The sequence below is a fragment of the Pan paniscus genome, chromosome 3 (assembly GCF_029289425.2).
Source record: "Pan paniscus chromosome 3, NHGRI_mPanPan1-v2.0_pri, whole genome shotgun sequence".
Classification (NCBI taxonomy): Eukaryota; Metazoa; Chordata; class Mammalia; order Primates; family Hominidae; genus Pan; species Pan paniscus.
The window spans coordinates 51,787,083-51,806,961 of record NC_073252.2 but is presented as its reverse complement, the minus strand read 5'-3'; the positions used below and the strand labels follow the sequence as shown (position 1 = coordinate 51,806,961).

The 19,879-nt window shown below is 40.1% G+C and overlaps 1 protein-coding gene across 2 annotated transcripts in view; it reads left to right on the top strand.

The window, feature by feature from the left end:
- Positions 1-19,879, top strand: part of FRAS1 (Fraser extracellular matrix complex subunit 1) — a 490,598-nt gene that overhangs the window by 201,916 nt on the left and 268,803 nt on the right. For both annotated transcript variants that reach the window (XM_008957670.5, XM_003832280.6), the window contains exons 5-9: positions 1,746-1,905; positions 4,595-4,728; positions 14,362-14,445; positions 16,171-16,272; positions 16,578-16,769. In XM_008957670.5, the coding sequence (XP_008955918.2) occupies positions 1,746-1,905; positions 4,595-4,728; positions 14,362-14,445; positions 16,171-16,272; positions 16,578-16,769 (672 nt within the window). The remainder of the gene's footprint in view (positions 1-1,745; positions 1,906-4,594; positions 4,729-14,361; positions 14,446-16,170; positions 16,273-16,577; positions 16,770-19,879) is intronic.

Sequence of the window (19,879 nt, the reverse complement as noted above, 5' to 3'; positions counted from 1 at the left end):
CAGGGGAAATACCACAGATACTACATCCTCTTTTCAAGTATGATTATACTGGGGAGGCATCCCCTGGTTGAGTGATTCCAGGTGTTATCGTGAGGGAAGGCTTTGTGTGTGAGAGAATTTCTTTCCCTTCACTGTAGCTTCACCAAGTCTAGGTACCATGAATTTTAAAGTCTTTTCATATCAGATACTTAAAACGTTATAATTTTATAATTAGTATTTTTTACAATTAATAAATTTGAACATTCTGTAAGTTTTTGCTATTTTTAAAATTTGAAATGTCTTTTTGTTACTTCTTATAAATGCTTTTATATATTAGAGTTTAGTTCTAATTAATATAATCTGCAATTTTTAAGATCAGTTTGTCCTTTGCCTTTTAATTTTATTTTATATATTTTATGATGTGTTTTTGGCAGATTTAAAAATTTTAACTCATTAAATCCTATCAATTTTCTTTTAAGTTCTTTCTTTGCTTTCATGTGTAGGCCTTTTCAAGCATAAAGGTCAATTGCCCTGTCTTTTATTGGCCCACAGTTTGTGGACTTGCCCATTTCTATGCTGTACTAAATTTGAAACTTATATATAATTGTAGCAGAAGTAAGAATGGATGGGAGAGGACTTGACCTTTGTATCTGTGTCCATTCCTGCTACTTACAGTCAATACAAGGTGTGGAGGAAGGGAGGAAGTTCAGGAAATCATGCAATAGAAATGGGAGAAGTTTGAGCATCTTTTTATTTTAAGATGTTTAATTGACAAATGAAGATCAAATATAGTCAAGGTGTACAACACGGTTGGATATGCATATATATTGTGTAATAATTACCACAATCAAATTAATAACTCATCTATCACCCCCCATGCTGTACCTTAGATCCTCAGAACTTGTTCATCTTATAGCTGGAAGTTTGTAGCCTTGGCCAACATCTCCCCAGCCCTGGGTAACACTGTTCTACTCTGGATTGAGCACCAGTACACTGCACACCTGGGTGGCTCTTTAGCAGGCTAGCTCATTTAACCCTTAGAAGAGCCCACTGGTGAAGGGAATGTTGTCATACCATTTCATTATTTTAGATCAAGAAACTGAGATTGAAAAAGATTAAGTCACTTACCTATAGTTTCCAAGGCAGGAAGGGCTGAGCTGGGATCTGCAAATGTGCATGTGGCCAAGTAAATCCTTGGTCTGTGCAACTCAGTGCTTGGGTACATCATTTCCTGCTTGTCCTCCCTGTTGGCTATCACACTTTCCTCAGGACCATGAGATCACTGGAACAGTTGAGAGAGAGAGAGAGAGAGGGAGAGAAATGGGGAAGTGGAATATGGGAACTAATCAGGATAAAAAGTAAAGTCAAAGAAAGGAAACAGGATCAGAGAGAGCTACTGAAAAGGATATAGTCGTTATGAAGAACACAGTAAACATGTGTATTTGAATTGGGGCTTTATAGAATGTTTTAAATGGTAGGAGATTAGGTTATTTTTATTTTCTTTTTGTATTTTGTATTTACAAATTTTCTGAAATTTGTAAATAAAAAAACTTCAGGGTAATAGAAAGAGAAGTCCATGTTTAAACTGGCCTTTGACTTGGAGCATTGCAAATTCCATTCTCAACCTTGCAAGCTCATAGCTTTATTCCACCTTTCCCTGAGCTCCATCCTTAATTTGGATAAGAGAAGATTTGTTTCTGTTTGGCTAAATGAAAGCCTGTGTTTTGGCACTAACCTTTTTTTTTTTCTGTCTCCCTGACACACAGCATGGAACAGAATGGGCCTCTTCTCCATGTAGTGTGTGCTCTTGCAATCATGGGGAAGTCCGATGTACCCCCCAACCATGCCCACCACTGTCATGTGGACACCAGGAGCTGACATTCATCCCTGAAGGAAGCTGCTGCCCAGTTTGTGTGGGCCCTGGGAGTGAGTATGAGCTTGTAGAAGGGGACCCTCTTTGCTTGGGAGGTTCACATGGCTATCAGGGGAACCAGCCCTCAATATTTCAACATAGGTTCTTTCTATTTTCCCTAAATGTTGGCTGGTCTGAGAAATAAAGAGAAAGAGTACAAAGAGAAGAATTTTACAGCTGGGCCTCCAGGGGTGACATCACATATCAGTAGGACCGTGATGCCCTCTGAGCCACAAAACCAGCAAGTTTTTATTAGAGATTTTAAAAGGGGAGGGGATGTATGAACAGGGAGTAGGTCACAAAGACCACATGCTTCAAAGGGCAATAAAGATCACAAGGCAAAGGCAAAATTAGAATTACTGATGAGGGTCTATGTCCCGCTGTGCATGTATTGTCTTGATAAACATCTTAACGGAAAACAGGGTTTGAGAGCAAAGAACTGGTCTGACCAAAATTTGCCAGGCTGGAATTTCCCAATCCTAGTAAGCCTGAGAGTACTGCAGGAGACCAGGGTGTATTTCACTCCTTATCTCAACCACATAAGACAGGACTCCCAGAGTGCCCGTTTATAGACCTCCCCCAAGGAATGCATTCCTTCCTCAGGGTATTCCTTGCTGGGAAAATAATTCAGCGATATCTCTCTTACTTGCACGTCCATTTGTAGGCTGTCTGCAAGAAGAAAAAATATGGCTCTATTCTGCCCGACCCCGCAGGCAGTCAGACCTTATGGTTATCTTCCCTTATTCCCTGAAAATCGCTTATTCTGTTCTTTTTCAGGGTGTACTGATTTCATATTGTTCAAACACACGTTTTACAATCAATTTGTACAATAGTGGTCCTGAGGTGACGTACATTCTCAGCTTATGAAGATAACGGATTAAAAGATTAAAGTAAAGACAGGCATAAGAAATTGTAAGAGTATTATTAGAGAGGTGATAAATGTCCATGAAATCTTCACAGTTTGTGTTCTTCTGCCGTGGTTCCAGCTGGTCCCTCCGTTCAGGGTCCCTGACTTCCCGCAACACATGGCAACACCCCAACTCTTCTCTTTCTTGCTCAGTGTGGCTCAAAGATTTCCTAACCCCATTCCGTATTGGAATCAAGTGCAAAACCTTGCACTTGGAAGGGCGCAGTGTCCCAGAGAGTGAGATTGGAACAAATCCTTAAGTGCCCTTCCAAATTTGAGATTCTGTGAGTTTCTGATTTACAGTTCTGCATTCACAGCTCCTGAGAAGCAAGAGAATAGGGAAAAGATCCTTTGATATGATTCCGTAAGGCTAAGTGGTTCCTTTTGCCTCCTTAGTGGACAGAAAAAGGAATAACTCAGTTCTCTGTATAGTATCATCAACACTATTTCTGTTGGCTTGTCTTTGAGATGACATAACATCTTTCTCCAAGACACACACAACAGGAAGCATGCCTTTTATTTGTCTTTATTTATTATGTCTTTATTTATGAAATAAAGACATGCTCCCCATGTAGGTGTCACTGAAGAAATTATGGCCGCCTAGAAACCAAGACACCCAGATTTTGTTCAGCAAGCCAGAGTCAGACTTTTAGGCCTTCTCCTCAGAATCCACGCTTGTTCCCATACTCTTTTTATTACACTTTGTGGATCTGTGTCCCCTTCCATTTTTATAACTAGGTAGTGTATACCATATAATAAATAGGAATTATTGTCATTGCTGTATTAGGCACTCTCACAACATATAATAGCCAGAATACTTTTATTTAACAGCAACTGGAAGGTACACTCTATTCTTGCTTTTTCTCATTAAAAGGATACCTCATTTCTTTCTGATCCCCAGTTATTCCATTTCTAGCAATCCTTTATTTACCCTGGAGAATTCCAGGGATGAAAAAATATGCCCAAGAATTGATGAAAGGAAAATGCTTGCCTGATGCATTTCAGATGTCACCTACCAGAACAGGACTGACAGACATTTTGGGCTAAATAACCAACCCTACAAGTGAAAATACTTGGAACAACAGAGTTGGGGGTGGTGTGGAGAGTAGGTTGTCTGAGTTTGTGGGATTCTTTCTTAGGTCCTAAGAGGCCTTCTCATTGACTCTCCATGAGAAAGACTTTGGACGTATATTTCCTGGAAAGATTGGAGGATCAACTGGGGCCAATAACATAATTTGCAAAAATGTAGGGTCTCTTGTTCAAAAAGAAAGAGGAGAAAAAGCTTTTTTTTGTTGTTTTTTTGTTTGCCTCTGTGATCTCTTTCTTTCAACCTGTCATATTTGTCATGTTTTTTAGTTGCTATTTAATGTTTTCCTCCCTCGGGCCTGGGAATGAAGGGTGAGAGGATACCCTCACAGACACCCCAGGCTCTACCCTGTGACTTGGTGCATAGGGTGCATGCAACCTCCTGGCACCAGCCCCCAAGAGGGTTGGGAATGACAGCATTCATTGGGATGGAGTGGAGGAGCTGGTAGCTGAGAACTCATCCCAGGAAGCCAGCAGCAGGTGGGACCACACATGAGCTGAGCCTCAAAGCTTCACCTATAAAACACAAATTCAGAGATTTCAAGACAGTGACTACAGAGCATTGAACACCAAATGCAGGACCTCCTTCTGTGCACTGGGCTTCTGACCAGTGGGCTCTGTGCAACTGCACTGGCTGCACGCCCACGCAGTCAGCCCTGGGATCAACAAATGCCATCCCCCTAGTAATCCTTGTTTCTTTGACCTTCCAGAACCCTGTTCCTATGAAGGCCATGTATTTCAGGATGGGGAGGACTGGCGGCTGAGCCGGTGTGCCAAATGTCTGTGTAGAAATGGGGTTGTCCAGTGCTTCACAGCTCAGTGTCAGCCTCTATTTTGTAACCAGGTAAGGAAGACAACCTCAGCATGCAGCCTTCACGGGCTATTGAAGAACTTGGAGTCTCTTCTGAGATTATGGCAGGCAGGCCTCAGAAGCACTAGAAACAAGAAGCAAAGGCCTTTTTGTTTTCCTCATACTTTTGGAGACCACCTCTGAGACATTTCTTTTACCCTTAGAAACTACAGATAGGTCTAATTACCAGCCACTTAGGCTAATTGTTATATAATGCAACTGAGCCTTGAGGATTCACACAAGGAAGCCTCCAGCTCTAATGGCAGATGCTCCAAAAATGTCAAGCTAAACATCTGGAAAATTCAATAATGTGATAAGATTTGTTATTGTTTTTCAATGCATAGGTATAGTCTGCTTTTTTAAGACATAATGCATATCTTTCAACATGATTATCCAGATGTACACAATTTAATTCTTATAGGATAATGATTCAAATTATGAAAGGATTTTCTCTGAGGACGTTTAAGATAGTAGGATTTTGTTGTTCATTTAAAGCTGATCTGATTCTCAAAACATTAGACTCTTCACACAAATTTAGAAGAGAAAATCAATTGTAAATAAATGTAGTACACGTGGTATTTTATATTATAGTTTTTTACTCTTCCAGAGGCTCGAATGGCTATTCCATGGCAATTGATAGATAACCATGAAAGGAGTTTGCCTCCAGTCGAAAAATAGCTCATTTTTTGATCTAAGGAAAAGCTGAAAGCCAACATTCAGTTGATACAAAGCCGTACTTTGTGTCAAATGAAACAAAATCAATAACATAGCATATTGTGACAATTGGGCAATATTTTTAAAGGTGACAAAAGGCAATTAGACAAGAAATGCTAAATGCCAAATAAAGGAGAAATGTATCTAATTGAAAGACTAGATTGTATTATCCACACCTCACCAACTACTGTGCTCATGTCTCATCTCCCAATTCATCACAAAGCCATATCCTTGCTTTAAGATGGCAGATGAGCTTGTTGATAGAGTTGCACAGTGTCTTGCTCTAATGCTCTTACATTTGGAGGACACTGTAGTGTTGAGGCATTCTGATTAAGCCCATTTTGGGGCCTAGTCTCTTGGGGTAGGAAGGATAATTAAGCAGTTTGCCACCATAACAATAAGGGAAGTGGGAAGGAGGAATGGAAAGAAGACTCCATTGGAAACCTTCTGCTTTAAATCTTCAAAAATGTAACCTCAGACTGCATATTAGGGGACCAGCTACTGGAATAATTGAAAGTACTGTTTCTCATATTTAAAATCATTAAACATAAACTCTAGCTTCATACACAATATTCACTACAGTTTGTATTGATATACATAATTAAAGTAAAAAGATGAAATTTGGTACCATACTTTAGAGCTAATTAATATGCAAGCAATTCTGAAGACTTGGAAATAGATTTATGTTAATCACTGTTGTATCATTAAGTCTATATTCTTGCCATTACATACATAAAAAAACTCAACTGTCAGATCATTTAGAACCATTTTTCTTGATTTAATATCATTATTAAATTTTGGATGTTTATCATACCTAATGATAGTTTGTTAACAAATACACTGGATGTTCTGATGATCCAAAGGGGTGCTATCAAATTAGTGCTATTGTTGGAAAATATCACCCCACCTCTACCATACCTACCACCACCACCATCACTACCACCATTTTGGGTGTTTACTATGTGTCAGCCGTTAATTATAAGAGCCTGTAAATTCTTATAACAGTCCTACAAAGTAGGAGCTATTATTATGATTTCTATTCTATAGCTGATAAAACTGAAGTCCAGAAAGTGTAAGTAACTTGCTCAAGGTGTCAGCACTTTTAACCTAAACTGTTCTACATCGCAATCTCAGAAGACTATATGTGACTTATATTTTTAATCCATATGCTACTACTCCCGGAATAATGAATTACACATTTATATATAATACTGGCTGGTGCAAAAGTAATGGCCATTACCAAGGCCATGATTACTTTTGCACCTGCCTAATAATAACCATAATAATGATGTTTGCTAACATCAAGCCTTCCAAGAATGTTATATACATTACATCATTAAATATAAGGAAAATACAAGTTTATCAGTAGAAATGTATTTTCAGGTCTTGAATTCTGGAAAAATTTGCAACCTGTCTTCAAGGATTTTCATGGTTTTTAATGTAAGGTTTTTATTTTTATTTTTTAAATTTCAAAAGGAATTTTGTAATCATTAAGGAAAGTTTGGCAAGGGTGGACAAGCTGAAAGGAAAACAATCACCCATATTTCCACCATTCAAAAAGACCAAGATAGATTTGGTGGTGGAGAGGGGAGGAGAATTCATTCCAGTCTTTTGGTAAGAAAATGTAGATATGTTTGTTAGCATAGTTATAATCACATTTTAAAAATTGGTGATAATCCTTGACAAGAGGAGAAATTCCTTATGTTCACATAAGGGGTTATTCTTCTAACGAAGGATGTAAATTCATACTGAAATTGCCTACTTTCAACTTTTGTCCAGATGCTTTGTGAACAGAGCCATAACCATAACCCTTCCACATTTCTGTAGGGTCACTGAAATTGTTTGTTCAGTCTGATGAGAGTTCTTGAGAGATTTTTAATACCTACTTTTACCAGATCTAATATTAATTAATCCAAGTAGTTTGAACTTCATCTTTGGATGTTTTTTCAAGAAAGATAGATGGGCCAGGCATGGTGGTTCATGCTTGTGATCCCAGCACTTTGGGAAGCCTGCAGGGGTGAATTGCTTGAGCCCAGGAGTTTGAGACCATCCTGGGCAATGTGGCAAAACCCTGTGTCTACAAAAAATGCAAAACTTAGCCAGACATGATGGTTCATGCCTGTAGTCCCAGCTACTTGGGAGGCTGAGGTGGGAGGATCTCTTGAGCCTGGGAGGTTGAGGCTGCAGTGAGCCGTGATCATGTCACTGCACTCCAGCCTGGGTGACAGAGCAAGACCTGTATCAAAAAAAAGAAAAAAGAAAAAAGAAAGATAAATGATTGGTAAGTCTTCTGAGCCTTTACACATTTGAGTATGATTTTCTTGTTGCTGTCATACATGAAAGACAATTTGGGGGTATCTAAAATTTGGAAGGACTATAATCTCTTCCCATCCTGACCCTATGGACTCCTTTCCACTGAATTTTGGAATTTAGTGCCATGGAGGAGAAATCTGAGGTTTGTCTGCTTTCTATTGTATTACATGCAGCTAATTTTACTCTATTGCATTCTTGTAGGATGTTTCTTTTCTTTTCTTTTTTTTTAGATATTCTTTAAATTTTTATTTTTTTCATCCTTTTTTAACTTTTATTTATTTCTGTTTTTATTTATTTATTATTATTATTATTATACTTTAAGTTATAGGGTACATGTGCACAATGTGCAGGTTAGTTACATATGTATACATGTGCAATGCTGGTGTGCTGCACCCATTAACTCATCATCTAGCATTAGGTATATCTCCCAATGCTATCCCTCCCCCCTCCCGCCACCCCACAACAGTCCCCAGAGTGTGATGTTCCCCTTCCTGTGTCCATGTGTTCTCATTGTTCAATTCCCACCTATGAGTGAGAATATGTGGTGTTTGGTTTTTTGTTCTTGCGATAGTTTACTGAGAATGATGATTTCCAGTTTCATCCATGTCCCTACAAAGGACATGAACTCATCATTTTTTATGGCTGCATAGTATTCCATGGTGTATATGTGCCACATTTTCTTAATCCAGTCTATCATTGTTGGACATTTGTGTTGGTTCCAAGTCTTTGCTATTGTGAATAATGCCACAATAAACATACATGTGCATGTGTCTTTATAGCAGCATGATTTATAGTCCTTTGGGTATATACCCAGTAACGGGATGGCTGGGTCAAATGGTATTTCTAGTTCTAGATCCCTGAGTAATCGCCACACTGACTTCCACAATGGTTGAACTAGTTACAGTCCCACCAACAGTGTAAAAGCGTTCCTATTTCTCCACATCCTCTCCAGCACCTGTTGTTTCCTGACTTTGTAATGATTGCCATTCTAACTGGTGTGAGATGGTATCTCATTGTGGTTTTGATTTGCATTTCTCTGATGGCCAGTGATGGTGAGCATTTTTTCACGTGTCTGTTGGCTGCATAAATGTCTTCTTTTGAGAAGTGTCTGTTCATGTCCTTCACCCACTTTTTGATGGGGTTGTTTGTTTTTTTCTTGTAAATTTGTTTGAGTTCATTGTAGATTCTGGATATTAGCCCTTTGTCAGATGAGTAGGTTGCGAAAATTTTCTCCCATTTTGTAGGTTGCCTGTTCACTCTGATGGTAGTTTCTTTTGCTGTGCAGAAGCTCTTTAGTTTAATGAGATCCCATTTGTCAATTTTGCCTTTTGTTGCCATTGCTTTTGGTGTTTTAGACATGAAGTCCTTGCCCATGCCTATGTCCTGAATGGTAATGCCTAGGTTTTCTTCTAGGGTTTTTATGGTTTTAGGTCTAACGTTTAAATCTTTAATCCATCTTGAATTGATTTTTGTATAAGGTGTAAGGAAGGGATCCAGTTTCAGCTTTCTACATATGGCTAGCCAGTTTTCCCAGCACCATTTATTAAATAGGGAATCCTTTCCCCATTTCTTGTTTTTCTCAGGTTTGTGAAAGATCAGATAGTTGTAGATATGCGGCGTTATTTCTGAGGGCTCTGTTCTGTTCCATTGATCTATATCTCTGTTTTGGTACCAGTACCATGCTGTTTTGGTTACTGTAGCCTTGTAGTATAGTTTGAAGTCAGGTAGCGTGATGCCTCCAGCTTTGTTCTTTTGGCTTAGGATTGACTTGGCGATGCGGGCTCTTTTTTGGTTCCATATGAACTTTAAAGTATTTTTTTCCAATTCTGTGAAGAAAGTCATTGGTAGCTTGATGGGGATGGCATTGAATCTATAAATTACCTTGGGCAGTATGGCCATTTTCACGATATTGATTCTTCCTACCCATGAGCATGGAATGTTCTTCCATTTGTTTGTATCCTCTTTTATTTCCTTGAGCAGTGGTTTGTAGTTCTCCTTGAAGAGGTCCTTCACATCCCTTGTAAGTTGGATTCCTACGTATTTTATTCTCTTTGAAGCAATTGTGAATGGGAGTTCACTCATGATTTGGCTCTCTGTTTGTCTGTTGTTGGTGTATAAGAATGCTTGTGATTTTTGTACATTGATTTTGTATCCCGAGACTTTGCTGAAGTTGCTTATCAGCTTACGGAGATTTTGGGCTGAGACAATGGGGTTTTCTAGATATACAATCATGTCATCTGCAAACAGGGACAATTTGACTTCCTCTTTTCCTAATTGAATAACCTTTATTTCCTTCTCCTGCCTAATTGCCCTGGTCAGAACCTCCAACACTATGTTGAATAGGAGTGGTGAGAGAGGGCATCCCTGTCTTGTGCCAGTTTTCAAAGGGAATGCTTCCAGTTTTTGCCCATTCAGTATGATATTGGCTGTGGATGTTTCTTTACCTTTATAATTCAAATGTCTTTCAGAATATTTCTAGGTGAGGTATCTTTTTATATATTTTTGTCTGGAATATTATGGAGCTCTTTTAGACTGTATTCCAGTTTTTGAAATGTTTTCTTCAGTGATGACTTTGATTAATCATATCTGTTCCAATTATTCTCACTTCTCCAGAAATATCTATGACTCTTAGATTGCTCCTCTCTCTTTCCTTCTCTTTATAAATCATGTTCTCTCTCATCATTTTTCACTGTGCCTTTCCTCTGCATGGCGAGATTTTCTTAAGTTTATATCTAGTATCTCTAATACTGATTTTAATTTGATAATTTTGCTTTAAGTCTTTTTTATTTCTACTATCATTGGTTCATCTACTTTTTTATCCTGTTTATTTTTTATTGCTTCCTGCTTCTGTTTGATAAAGTCTGAATATTCTTGCATCTTACTGAACTTACAAAATGGCTTTTAAACATTTTTGTTTAGATCCTGTAGTAAATAGTTTTCAGAAGTCTGCTGTTTCTCTGAATCTTTAGAGTGTTACTCCTTTGTCTTTGACGGGATTCTGGACATGCTATCCCCAAATATAGCATCTTGGCATATTGAATATTTTAAGCAGAAGGAATTTGAGTAAACGGGAGTAGCAGGAAAATCACTTTGACGTTCCGCCTGCGCTTCTACCTTGAAGCGGGTCATGAAGCTTAGGAAGCATTTTCAGATCTTTCCCTAAAGCAGGTTTTAAGACTCTCATGTGAGAGGTGCTGTCCTTACACCCATAGAAAAGAAACACCCTTATCTCTGAAGACACAGGGACACAGAGAAAAATCTGAACAAATACACCTTGCAAATTTTTCCCCAGTATGTTATCATTAGATCATGCTTTTTGCCCAATGGAATGACTATCCATTCTTTGTCACAGCTACTCTAAAAAAACACTCAGGTTTAAGTGTTTCTTTGGGTCTTTATTTCCTTATGAAGGTTCCTGTGTCACCTAAAACTTAAATAAGTTTTTATGCTTTTCTCTTGTTAATCTGCCTCAGCTATGAACTTAGGATGAGTAGAAGATATTTTTCCTTTCCTACCTATCATTCTTCAGAGTTTTCTCCCAAGTTCCCTTCTTTCTATTTACTCATCCTTCATCAAGAAAAATCAGGCTATAGTCACTGCTTGAAAGCTGCAAGGGTAAGTAGATTTATAGCCAGATGCTAGGAAATAAGCATGCCTCCTAATCCAAGGGTCTGGCAAGTTTTCACTTAGTGTAGTTACGTTGACCGAGATCATTTCTTTTTCTTTCTCCACTGCCCAGCCCTCTTATTTTCTGATCACATGGAACAAAAAACTCAGATCCTCAGTCTGCACTGCTTTGAAGGCTCTTTCCATGTCTCTCTCTGACTGTGATTCACACCGGGGCACTCTCCTTCCTCACTGCTTTTCATCACTCCCTCTTCTTCCCCAGCACACATACTTCCCACTCATGTTTTATTGTTTGACATCATGGGCTCTGACTAGATGCAGAAAGATATTAAGGGAGGTGAAAGGCTAGGGCTAACTCTGCCTCAAACAGCAGTGGCCACACATTGGAGGGAGGAAGGCCATATTCTGTTAGATCTAGGAAGGTGGAAAGTTGGGAAGAGATGATGGTTCTTATTTTTATTTAGGCTTGCAATGGCAGGCCATAGAATGTCTTAGGGTCAGTGGGATTTCCTCCCGGCAATGGCAGGAGGTGGACTGTTTGTCTTACTCTTTGGTGGTGGGGTTTTAATCTCTTCCTGTATTTTCAAGAGTATTGTGCTGGGGAGAAATTTTGTCAAGAGCTTTCATCCATAATACACTGTAAACTTCTTTATCATAAGTATTTTTATTTAAGGAATACTGAAAACCATAGCCGAATATACCTTTAGTGATAGTCCTACCCCAAATTGTAGTGGCATTAGTAATATGTTTTAGTTCTAAACTCCTGTTTACTGAGGGCACCATATTAGACCTAGGATTGGCAAACTTTTTCCATAAAGAACCAGATAACAAACATTTTTAGCCTTGTGTGCCATACAGTTGGAACAACTACTCAGTTATACCATCGTAGCACAAAACCAGCCATAGACAATATGTAAATGAATGGGCATAGCTATGTTCCAGTAAAGCTTTATTTACAAAAACAGGCAGTGGGCTGGATTTAGCCCACAGACCATTGTTTGTTGGCCCCTGTATTAGACTCTGTGGTTAAAAGGGCATGTATATGGTGGTCAGAATGATAGAATTCAGGTGTATGGTAGCAACAAAAGTATACTGTCAAAAAGCCTTTCCTATCTCTGCTCCACCTCCCTACTCAGCTTCTTCTTACTTCCTCTCCAGTTCTGGCTGTAAAGCACCAGCCCAGATGGATCTCAGCTCTCAATCGTGTAGTTCTGTTGTTTCCTGAAAATTTTTTCTTTAATGCTTTTCCTTCCTGCTCTTGTTGGTTTATATTTTTGAAGAAAGATTCAGTTTTGATCAATACAATGTATAATTAGATGTTGCCAATAAGATTTGGACAGCACAATTTGCCCTATACCAACCACCATACAGGTAATACCTCCCTCCCTGCATACACTCACGGGGACTCTGCTACAGTTCTTGAGTCTACTCCATGTTGGTTAAGCTGGATTGATGCTAACTCTATGCCTATTCAAGATTTGTGATTTTGACATTTGTTTTCTGTTTGTCTGACATTGTGTAAGGCTTAGTTCATTTGTTTGTTATAATAAAGTTGCTGAATAGTGTAACATCAGCTAACCTTTATTTTCTCACTGAAAGCTTATTAAGCTGAAGAGATCTGTCTGTAGTCAAGAAACACTAAATGATTTCAGTGAAAGTTCAATTTCCACATATTCCATTAAACAATCAGTGGTCATAATACTTTGCATATAGAAAAATAAAGAAATAAAACAACCTAAAATAGAGAAAATAGTTGTCAATTTAATTCTAGTGGTTCAGGCATTTGAAATAAATCCCAGTTAGGTAGTAATACATGAATCCAACTGATCATATATAATGGGGTTAAAGAATTGCTGAGGTATGACTGGGGTTTTCCACGAAAAATTAAAAGTTCTGTGACTCCACCCCTCCCAAGTAGACTGGCCTTCTTGTTCTTGCAGCACGAATACCAGAGTAACAATGACAATAAAATTGTGTTTTCTACTCCTCATAAGAGAAAGTGAAGACAACTGTTCTAGATTTATCTTCTGTATAAGATCTACCACTTCTTAGTTATTGACACTTGGTTTGTTCTCACCCTTTCCTCTGCCTTTCATGTCTCCTTTCCTGACATTGAAGAAGGCTGTAGTGATAAGTCAAAGTGAGAGGCTGACTCTTTGGCATTAATGAAAATTAAAGAAAGAAAATTTTTCTTCGGGCAGCAGAGACAAATAGTCTGATATTCTGGGAGTGGTGGTTGTGGCAGAGGTGAGAATGTAGGGACACAGAGTAGCTGGGAAAGGGTTCTTTGGGCATTTAATCTGTCACCCACATTTCTCTGCACTGGCTTATTCCCAGATACCTAGAGATATGAGTGTTTCATGTGAAAGACCTCTCCAATGCACATATAAATATGTGTCTATTCATGTAAAGAAATTTATACATTTATATATGCAAAATAATAATGAAGTAGCTTATCAAAGGAAGGATACCTTCACTTCTGAGTTTCAGGATGATTCAGTAGGAGTATCAGTGTTCTTAAATGTTGGTATGGTTGGTACTCAGAAGTCCCGCTGCCAACCAATTACCATTACCAAGTTAGCTGTGTGACCTTGGGCAAGTTACACACCTCTCTGGTCTTTACTATTCTCTTTTGTAAAGCAAGGATAAGAGCATCTACTCATAGGGTCATGTGAAGCACTTAGAACAGTGCCTGGAAGACACCAAGAACCATTATTATTGTTATTTGTGCTTTTCTTTGTTTTTAAAATAAGACAGGACTTGAGGCATGTGCAAACTTCTTAAGGGCACACTGACCTTGGAAGTGTTCATTCTTATCAGAGTCCCAGGTGACTAAGAAATGTTAAATGAGAGGCAAGTGCTGTTATAGATGCTTGGGGGCATGATTTAGTTGGCTGTGAATGAAATTTTCCTGCTGTTGTGGATCTTATTAATATCACTTTGTGATGGATTGTTCCTGTTCTGGGTGTTAAGGATGAGACTGTAGTCCGAGTCCCTGGAAAATGTTGCCCGCAGTGCTCTGCAAGATCCTGCTCTGCAGCTGGCCAAGTATACGAGGTAAGCTTTCATGCTCCCCATGTAGGTGTTTTGACATCTGTTCTCACACATCTGCCCTCCACCCACTCCAACCACCATAAGTCACCACCCTCATGTCTGACTCTGCCAGGAATAGTAACTCAGTACATAAACAGCTTTTCTCTTCTCTTCACAGAAAACTTGTATGAAAAAATTAAGTTGAAGAGGATTAGAAATATAAAGGAATGTGCTGGCAAGCAGCACCTGGTTCAAGAACCTTGGTGAACTTACTGTTCACATATCTTGAGGGGGGAAAAAAGGGCTATTATTGATTACCATCAGTTTACATTTAGCTTTGAGGCTCTGTGGATGTTTTTCTGCTTTGGTTGGATTTTATGCATTGACATCTGGAGACCGTCCCCTCACACCCCTGCCATCTTACACTGGGGAAAACCTGGCGGTGGTAGAAGACAGAGGGAAGGGAGGCGAGAGGCTGTTGGTGGTAGAACCTGCAAACTCAAAAGTACTATTGGGTAGCCTGGATAACGATGTGCCTAACATGTAGTAAGCATCAAATAAAGATGAGTTTAACAAATTGAATGAATGGATGAATGAATGAGTGAATGTTCTTTCTTGGGAGTGCCTAGCTGGTCCAGAAAAAGGTTACATTACTCAAAAGCAAAGAACACATAAAAAAAAAAAACTCAATTACTTCCCTTACTCGCCAGCCACTCTAAAAAAGACTAAATAGAAATTGGGGTCATGACTCTCAGGAGAAAATCTGAAACTAAGTATTAGGGGATAGGTGCCTCACAAATTCTAGACAGGTCACTTGAAATCTGAATGAAAATAACTAATTGGGAAGGATTTTTATATGTGCTAGATCTGTGCTGCCTGACACAGTGGCCACATATGTGGCTTGCATTATATTTTTATTGGACAGGATTGTTAGACTGAGTTTTTCTTTGAAGAGACAGGCTTTATATCTGTAATGGCATCTTCAACTACAAGGAACAGAAATCCACTCTAAAAGTGGCTAAAATGCTAACATTAATTATGTCATCTAGAGGTGGGATGGGGCAGCTGCAGGGTTTATCAATTCAGGTCTCAATGATGCCTTCAAGGATCTAAGCTCTTTTGATCTTTCCACCTGCCACCCTTAACATGTTGGCATTTGCCCTTCATCTTGTCCCCTCCCATCCCCAAGGAGACCTCCTCAGCCCTGGGCAGCTCATCCTCACACAGCTATTACTAAAGGTTGGTAGAAGAGAGGGGTGGGATTTTGTTTCATGTGGGAGGAGAATTTTTACTTTGACCTCCACCACTCTAGCAAATTTCCCGTGAGGTCCCCTCCGGTTGGACAGTGTCCATGCCCTAGCTGCAAGGGAAGCTGGCAAAGTGAGTATATGGCAGTGAGGGCTGGGTCTCCTGGCAAAGGCAAGAGCTAAAGAATGCCACGGATGAGCCAGTCAACAAGGTCTTTCTACCCATCTCAGTGTCTCGAGTCTCTATGTGCCTGGCACAGAGTGGGCCCTCAACACACCTGTAGAATGAATATAGGTGAATGAAAATTAAAGTCTCCTTTGGACATTTATTGACTGTTTTCATAGAAGCTATTCCTATCTAAATGTTTTCATTTCTCAAGAGTACATTCAATGTGGCTCATCTTACAAATGTAATGAAAATTGGGTATCTTATGTGTCAGTGCTTCTATTTGATGTATGGGACATTTGATTTTCCACGTTCTTCTTTCCTGTCTTCATGCAGCATGGTGAGCAGTGGAGTGAAAATGCCTGCACCACATGTATATGTGACCGGGGTGAGGTCAGGTGTCACAAGCAGGCCTGCCTGCCCCTGAGATGCGGAAAGGTATTTGAGAGTGTGTACCTTACTTGTTTAAGCTCTATTCTGGGTCATTTAAGGAATGCGCTTCTTATTCCAGTATGTCCTTTGGGGGAATCAAAAGTTTTATAATGTTTGCAAAGTTACATAAAGATATGAAGGCTCTGCTTCCTAGGAAGAAGGGTTGAGGTGCAAGGGACCCTGCCCATCGTGGGTCGGGCCAGGGAAAGAGCCATGTAGAGCTTTGGTATTTTGGGTCCTCCTGCCTCTGTTGGCTTGGGTGTTTCACCGTCTCCTGAGGACTGCCCCTCACCTTCCTCTCTGTGTCCTAGGGTCAGAGCAGGGCTCGGCATCATGGGCAATGCTGTGAGGAATGTGTGTCTCCTGCCGGGAGCTGCTCCTATGATGGAGTTGTGCGGTACCAGGATGAAATGTGGAAGGGCTCGGCCTGTGAGTTCTGCATGTGCGATCATGGCCAAGTGACCTGCCAGACTGGAGAGTGTGCCAAAGTGGAGTGTGCCCGGGTAAGAAGCAGGGGCATTTCCACTTGGAACGTTGCAGCTCTTTCCAATGGGATAGTGAGGGGTCCTGCCTGTTCTTTACTTCTTGGCAGCAGCAGGGATGTCCACATTGACTTCTCACACTTCATAGGACCTTCTAGCGTAAAGCTTCCGTGGTATAAAATGAATGTCACTGTTTGTTCAGACTAGCTCAGAACAGCCTCCTGGATCTTTTAGCTCTCAGTGCATCTGGTCAAATTGGAAGCCCCGAGCCAGAGACATGAAAGGGAAGGACATGATATGGGACATTAGCCTATCAGGCAGCGCAGCTGGATCTCATTGCTGATGGCCTGCCCAGTTCTCCCCGGCTGTGAAACAGGGTCCACAGGTGTGCTGGTGGCCGGGCTCTTGCTGTAGGCCCCACTGACAGCATTTAGCAGAACGAGAGCCAGCACAGAGGGTCCGCTTCCGTGGATCAGGAAAAAACATAACATGCTTTTTGTTTTTAAGAGAGAGCAAAGGGGACCTTATAAACAATTAACTCCATTGACCTCTGTTAACCTCTGCTGTCTGCAGAATTTCTAGAAGCTTCTAACAAAGCAGCCTCTGTTTGGACTATAGATGTACTGTATGTTGGAGGGAAATGACTTTTTTTTTCCTTTTTGAACTTGATTTTGACCCATTACAAAACAAATTGCTTTTAAAGTTGTCTCCTTCTCTCTCACCGCTCCCTTCCGCCCCACCAATTTCCCTCTGGGCCGTGAACTTGAGTAGATGAGGGAAATTAGAAAGATCTGGAGCCCTGGGTTTCTGTGAAGGCATTTTTCTTTCTAGTTCTTCTCCCCCACTTCTCAGCTCCTCTTAACCCTGAGCCTAAGGAGGAACAACCTTTCAGACATGGCTGTCATTGGCAGGGTTATTTTTCAACTTGCCTCCTACTTGTAGGTCTTGACAGAGTTGAGACATATTTAGGTAAAGAGGGTCTTGCTTTTTGCAGATTTATTTCCCCTTACATGCCTTTTCATTTATTTTCTTTATGTTAGAGGAGTCAGGGTGATTGGATGAAGATGAGAAGAAAACCTAATCAGGGCTCTTTTTTGTTGTCTCTGTCGGGCTGAGGCTGGGCTTCCCTGCCTCGGCAGTCTGCCCAGAGGATCTCATTTTATTTTCTAAGGACTTAATTTATCTAACATCCTAGAATTTATGAAAAAATGTGGGAGAGGAGATTCTGGTAGGGTGGGCCCTTTAACCACCTAATTACAGTCAGATCTGAACAAAGAGTCTCAGTCACAGAAAATTGTTTAGCCCATATCCCTAGCATTTCTGCATTTCCATGTGCCTGTCTGCTGCTGTCGGCTGTGACACCTGGCTGTCATGGCATGAGCCAGGCATTCTTGGCTATTCTTAGGGAATATGGGGATTAGCTGCCAAAGTGGAGAGCACTTCAGTATTCAAGTCACCCCATAACACCGTCTCATTGTTACTTCCACTCCACTGCCATCTTTTCTTTTATGAATTGAGGAGTTCTGATGCCTCACCTATTTCTCCAGATCTTTAACCAGCTAAATTGTTTTCTTCCATATTACTTCCATGTTTCCCAAGTTTTGTTTAAAGCCCTGGGTTCTAAACTAGAAACTCTACCAGAATTGAAATTTTAACCAACATTGACTCTGATGAAACATATCTCTTAGCCTTCTTTATATGCCATGCTTCTGTTGACCTTGTTAAAGCCTGGATGTACTAACTTCCTAACTTCGGCTTAGCTTGTATCACTGGTGATAAAAAGATGAATAAGGCTCGTTATGACCTTAAGAGTTTCCAGGCTTTTTGGGAAGTCAGATATGTAAGCAAAAATTATAACACAGTGTGGCACCAATGGAAATATGAGTTAAATATATTAGGAGCTCCCGGAGAAAATGACTATGTCTGCCAAGGGGCACAGTGGAAGTGCCCTTTTGATATTTTTATTCAGTTCTACCCCACTTTCTGCCTGCCTCCTTCTCTAAAATACCAAGGTCATTTTGATTTCTGATCTTGGATACCAAGGATGGATTAAGTGTAAGTGCAATGCACATCAGAAAGACACAGAGAAGTTAATTTTTAAAAGAAGAGGCAAAGGTGTGCAGCTTCACCATTGTCTTCATTGTCACACTGGTTATCAACAGCAATGTTCTGAATAGCATTAAAATCAGCATACAGTTTTTGTTGTTGTTAAAAAAGAAGAAAATGGCCTGGTCTTTGTCTTTGCTATATTCCACCAAATCTCTAAACATTGAAACATAAACAAATCAATGATAGGCTAGCACAATATAATGATTTTCATATTTCTAGATTTAATGATGTCTTTGAACCTTAATTCAGGTGAAGAAGTCAAATTACCTTTTGAAGAAGAGGACCTAGCATTCACATCTGAAGCATAAAATGGAATGGGGAAAATTGAAGCTTGGAGCAAAATGCATAGGAGAGGGTAGGCGCGTGGTGAATGTGAGCTGCCATTCCCTGCTCCAGTGGAGGCAGTTTCCCTCAAAAGAGTGTTTCCTTTTCCAATGAGCAAGTTAGCCCAATCTTAGTCATTGGTCTGGTGGCTGTAGGTATGATTAGGTGGGGAAAGGGTAGAGATTCTGTCTGGCCTATGCAACAGAATCCTCTTAAAAAGGAAAGAATTTGTTTGTTTCTGAAAGCAATTTTAGTCAAAAGTCAAATGCTAATTGGAGTGAACTCCCCACTGCAGTGAACTGATGTGGTTTGGGGCATTGAGGCTGCTTCTATAAATAGAAAAGCTATTTGAAACTTCCCACCTCACCAAAACTGAATCCTTGTGCCCCAGGAGCAGTGCTTGCTGTTACTTACAATGGTGCTTGAAGGTCAACAGCCTTTCTGTTGCACAGGCCTTACTGTTTCTATACCTTCCCTACCTAATCATACCTACATCCACCAGTCCAAAGACTGAGATTGGACTAACTAACCTGCTCATCAGAAAAAGGAAACACTATTTTGAGGGAATTTGCCTCCAGTGGAGCAGGGCAAGGCAGCTCACATTTATGGAGTGCCTACCCTCTTCTGTGTATTTTGCTATAAGCTTTAATTTCCCTCCCACAATTTTTTCAATACCAGCCACCACCCCCCGCCCCCGC